Here is a 5,873-nt window from a genome sequence, read left to right on the forward strand (position 1 = left end):
GATGACTTTCCAGTGGACGGCAGTTGCCACCTTTCTGTACGGTGAAATCGGAGTCATTCTCTTGCTCTGCCTGCCGTTTATCTCTCCGCTGAGGTAGGACTCCAGTGTGCTGGGCAACCCCAGCTCGGTCTTCTCACCCCTTTGGGTTTATTTTACACTTTTGTTTTTATAAACAGGGAGCTTTGCTGCATCTTAAACTAGTTGTGAACTAAGCTGCAATTCGGGACTTGAGCATCAGGAGTTTCAAAAACCATAAGCCTCTTTTAAGGAGCTTTATGTTTGTTTTCTACACACTGCTGATTCATCCGAGCAGCAGTCAGAGTTCCCAGGATAAGCCCTGTTGCTTTGCTTCGGCAACTGGGATGTCTTCTCTCAGGGGATTTTAGAGCAGCAAGCATACAGGAGGGCATCTGGCTTCCCATGCTGTGAGCTCAGTAAGAAATGTGAGGATGGTACGGCTTTTTCAGGGGTTGTTTGTCGAGTTTGTGAGGAGCAGAGGGTTTTGGCGTACGCTAGGCATTGTGGGTGCTGGACAGATAAGAGACGTTTGATAGTCAAAGCTAGCCGCATACAGCGTGTGTAAGGGCTGTAAGGAATTTGTGACCATTTCTTTAAAAAAAAATGTGGACTTCCGCTTGATGCAAAAGGTTCAGGACTACTGAAATAAAGGCATCTATAAACTTATATATAGATTAACAAAATAATGCTACTTCTGAAACACAACACAAACATTAAGAAAAATAATTCATTCTTGTAAAATAAGTGCCCTTAGTAAGGGGAAAAAAAACAAAATGTGTTAATTATTCATATTGTATGCAAAGGCCTGGCTTACAGCATTATCTTAAGATTGTTTCCTGTAAGTAGCTCTTCAAACTTGGTAATGTTATTTTTATTTCTTTATAGGAAATAAAGAAAGCTAGCTTCTCTGCAAGAGAAACAGAGTTATGATTTCTTTCTAGAATATCAGTAATTCTTAAAAACTCACTCTCCAAAAACCCAAGTAGGATGAAACCTTAAAGTTTTTTTTAGAAAAACTTGCTGCTCTCTCGGTGTTGTGTGTTTGCTTTCTGCATCTTTAGATATATTTAGAATGAAGAATGTAGCTTTTACTGTCATATTGTAAGGAACAAAACCCTGCTGTGTGGAAAATCTGAATTTAACTACTTAAACCTGTGGGAGAGTCTTGAAAATGGTTGGATCCTCCACAGCTGATACCACTGATTAGTCATGTTTCCTCAACTTCAGAAGTTGAAACTGTTCTAAAATCTAATTTAACCTCTGATTTTAACAAGCTGGCTTGTGAGGAGTTCAGCATTTCAACATAGATTATTCTCATATATTCTGTTGGTTTCTAATAAAAAGCACAACTGTATGTAAGAACAGAGAACTATTACACGAGTTGTAATCATCAGGTTATTCATGGCTTATGTGAGGAAACTAGCTGCAAGAATTTCTGCAGGCTGATGACACATGCAGAGTACATTGGGAGTATTGAAACAGGTTTCACTGATGGCATAAACAGGGCTTGAATCCAGTCTTTGTGGCTGAAAAGCAAATTCATAACCTGCAGTGTTACCAACACTTATTCAAACCTTAAACACAGTGCTTTTAATTATATACAAAGGATAGATTTTTGTGCTTGGTTTGTAGCATTCAGCTATTCCTTTGAACAGTGGTTTCTGAAAGGGTGAAATAGCTTTATCCTTTGTGACACGTGCAGTTATCTTCTTAACAAAACTGTATCAGGAATCTTGTGGGGTTAAAGATTAGATTTAGCTGCTGTGACAGTACCAGAGGGCAGCAGTTTTGCCTCGTGCATCTTGGTGGCCTGGGAACTGGTTCTGTCAGAGTGGTAAAGCATGAGCAATTAAAGACAGATGTGAAACTGATGTTCTTTAAAGTTTTAATTTACTTGCCTGTCAGTCTTCAAACAGATTGTTTGCCTCTTTTGTGCCTGCACGTTTTTTGGATAATGAACCCCATTTTGAATTTGCTAACAAGCTTTTAAGTTTCTGGGGAATAAGTAAATTGACAATATAAAAATTGCAAGTATGCAGAAAGACAGAACTGTACTGCCGAGTGTGGTACATCTATAGTGGTGGCCAGTACTGTAATTTGGAAGGATTATATTTATGTGACTTCTGTCACCAAAATGAAATGGAGCATTAATAAATGTGAATGTCAATACTTGTTGAGGAAAAATAAGAGTGAAAATACAACATAGGAAGACCTTGCAGTAAAGAGATCTTATTTGTAGCCTGAATATAACTTGGCAATAGTGTTGGTCTAAGGTCATATCTCAGACAATCACTTCTTAAGCCAAGATCAGTATGAAACTTGGTGAGTTACATGTTTAAAGAGTTAGCAAGTTGACTTTGAGTTGTAGCTTGGTTTAATTAAAGTAAGCTTTTTGGTTGATACAGACTATGGCTGTCTGCTATAAAGAATTCAGACTATACTAAAAGATTTAAATGATATTTTGTATGTACAATGCTAAAACATTTTAATTCTTTCTGGTGCAGAACCAGAAGGAACCATTGGAGATGACATTACAGTCTAATTTAAATTAAGTTCATAGTAGGTTGGGAACTGCTTTGTTAAAGGACAAATTTTAACAGTCTCTGGAAAATGTAAATATTCTTAACAAAAGTTGGACACTTTCCCTGATGTAATTGGATGGTGACTAGCAAGCCTGAGTTACATCCCCGATGGCATAACTAGGTATGACTTCATTTGTGCAGTAGCACTGATTCTGACCTGCAGCAAAGGACAAGTAGCTGCTCTGTTGTTGTCTCTTGAGTTTCAATTCATTTGAGCACATCAGATGTTATATGTTTGTCCTGCAAGTGTGAAATTCTTGCAGAGCCCTCCATGCAGTAATATTGAATAGGCAATTGATTGTTTAAACAACAACAAAAGAAGTCTTTGCCACCATTAGGCCTCTGAAGTTGCTTCCATAGCCAACAAATTTTTGCTCTTGAAAGAGGTTTTAACCCTTGACAAAATATAAACATGACGCTTGTCCTTTCATTGCCATTTGCAAGTTATAATGTAATAACAATCCTTGTACTTCATAATTGTGTAGACTCATCAGTGTAAAAGATAAACCTTCTGAAGAAGGATGGTAGATATGATCTTAATTTGTGAAGGGTTTTTATTTTATTTGGTAACAAAAGGTATAAGTGGATAGAAATAAAAATGATGGAATGGGTTTTACAAACTTCACCCCATCCCTGAGTTTATTATAGTCAGGACCAAACACAAAGTATTGCTAGCCAAAATAAAAGCTAAAGTAAAACATATCTGTAGAGTACCTGCTATCATGTGAGAACTTTTCAAGTTGAACCAGCTGTCTTTGCCTGTATTCACAACAAACAAAAAAAAGATAAGCAAGTTGGATTGTTGGAAAAGTTACATATATCTAAATTATATTGCAATTAAAGCAGCTGTTCAGAGACCTTACATAAGTCTCATATCAAAATCAAGGCTCTCTTCTATGAGGTAATTATGCTCTTCTATTGATTAATTATTTTTGAATAACGCAATGCTATTTTACAGATGGCAGAAGATTTTTATGATTCCTCTCTGGAGCAAAATGGCAGTTTTTTGGAACAAGATTTTCCTTACAATAATAGTTCTACTGATCGTCTTGTTTCTTGGTAAGCGTTAAATAATTTCTTAACAAATGGGTAAAAAAAAAATCTGGTATATGGAGTTCATGGCAGTAGATTAATTGAAAGAATTCAAGCCTAATGTAAGTCAGCTGGTTTGTTTAAAAGTTCTGCAATAGAATGGAAGAGGAGAGGGCTTATACTGCATCTGTGTTGGGAATCCAAATGCAATAGTAATATAGTAGTGAATGAGGAGGGGAAATGGAGCTTGGTCTAGGCTGGTGCTTGGTTTCATTTTCTCACACAAGTAAACTTTAAATGTTTGATACCAGAATTTGGCTGAGCTGTGCAATATACAGTAGATGGCACTCTTTCTCTTGGTTGTCATTGAAGTAGAAGAATATATCAAAGCACTGGGCTATTTCAGTGCTTTTGCTCAGCACTGATGGGGAACAGCTGTTGGCTACATTTTTTAGGAGGTGATCCTAAGGTCTATCAAGTAGGAGTAAAGCTTTAGTGAAACTGGAGCTTGTATGATGACCATATGCCCAACTGATTTCATTTAATGTCTGTCCTGACTGTTTTGTGTGGTAAGCATCTGCCATATTTCAGTGATAGAAACAGTTCTCCTGTGTTTCAGTGACAGAAATAGTTCTCCTCCATGAATAGGAGAGAGCTGTTTCCAGCACCTTACAATGCAAATGCTATTTAATTCCAAGCTACTTTAAATACACAGGAAAAATGCATGGTTTTCTTGTCTGCTGAGAGAAACATACAGATGCACTGCATATGTAATGAAATCAGACTAGACTGCAATACTATATTCCTAATATTAACAAAAGTACTGGAGATGAAAATAAACTTTTTTTATTTTAGATTATCTTTAATATTATTCTTAGAAGCAGATCCTTCAGCAAGTGGCTTAAGATTGAGAACCTATGGATTTCATTTACTCTCTTGAAGTCCTATCAAAAACTTTGACCAAAGTTTGCTTTTCAGTTGGTGATGGTCATTGATTTTTGCAGAAAGATAGATTTGGGCTAAAGTAGTGATGAGACGCTTGCCCCGTAGCATAAGATGATAGGTTACTGCAGGACTACAATCTTCCTATAGCACAGAGTTACGGACTTCTGTTTGGTCTTAGTCTTTGTTGCAGTGTTTGAATTTTCACTTCAAATCTTTTTTTTTCTTCCCCTTCTAAATAACTTCTGAATATAAAAGAGACAGTCATAAGTGATGTTATTCACACATGCTTTTCTTTGGAGTTGATTTTGTCTGCTTAGATAAATGTAGCAGCAATTTAATAACACGTGGCCAAAATATTCTGAACTAATGATGTGTTGTGAAATGTATATTTTTGTTGATGTGCAGGAGGAGATCTTAGGTACTGTATTGGCCTTAAGTATGTACAATGACCTTAAGTTTACAGATTGTAATAGGAACTCGTAACTGGGTTAGGTTTTGGTTTTATATGGATGTAAGTCCTAATTAATTATTTTGTTCTTTGAAAAGTGTTGGCAGTGTATTGGCCCTTCTGCAGAACTATCAGGAGTGTATCACGGATGAAAGGCAGATGAAAGGAAGCCGAGGTGTAGCTTACCTCCTCTGTTCTGTTCATGTTCAACACTGTTACTACAGTCTTCCTATTTTGATGGATGTTATAGAAATAATTTTTCCCTCTGCAATTCAAGCATAAAGTAGACACTTCTGTTGTTACTAAAATACATGCTTATCTAACAAATTCTATATAAGGCAAATACTTCAGAAGGCATCTCTTCATTTTCCCTTCTCTTTCTGTTTTCTCACTGTTTGTCCACTGGCTGGATTTTAATTTGGTTGTCAGCAGTGACATTTTGACACTGTAGAGTCTCTGGTGACATTTGTAGAGTATGTTGCTTTGGCCTGATCCCTGGTGGCTGGGTGCAAGTGTTGGAAATAATTGTGCAAGCATGTTTTGGGCAATGGTTTGGCATATCTCTGGAAGTGTGTTACATCGCTCCAGTGATTCATCAAGACATCTTTAAAATGTATGGATAACATGAATCATGTCACTATTTGTCCTATGCCTGTTTGCTAAGCAGAAAGTCCAAATACATATTTCTAGTACTGTGTCTGGTTTATTGTATGTGCATACCCACAGATGTGAATAAGAACAAACTGGTTTTGTTTGCAGATGCTGTTAGAGAAGTCAGGAAGTACTCGGCCGTTCATGTGATTGAAAAGGCTGTAAATGTCAATACCAATGCCTTTGATCATATTCAG

General features: G+C 36.9%; 1 protein-coding gene across 1 annotated transcript in view; it reads left to right on the forward strand.

The window, feature by feature from the left end:
• The first annotated feature begins 1 nt into the window (after position 1).
• The window catches only part of BCAP29 (B-cell receptor-associated protein 29), a 22,687-nt gene continuing 16,815 nt past the window's right edge, over positions 2-5,873 (forward strand). The window contains exons 1-3 of the mRNA XM_009703076.1: positions 2-93; positions 3,559-3,659; positions 5,785-5,873. The exon at positions 5,785-5,873 is cut by the window's right edge and continues 53 nt beyond it. Coding sequence (XP_009701378.1) covers positions 2-93; positions 3,559-3,659; positions 5,785-5,873 — 282 coding nt within the window. The remainder of the gene's footprint in view (positions 94-3,558; positions 3,660-5,784) is intronic.

Source organism: Cariama cristata, unplaced genomic scaffold, assembly GCF_000690535.1.
Source record: "Cariama cristata isolate BGI_N322 unplaced genomic scaffold, ASM69053v1 scaffold24736, whole genome shotgun sequence".
Lineage (NCBI taxonomy): Eukaryota > Metazoa > Chordata > Aves > Cariamiformes > Cariamidae > Cariama > Cariama cristata.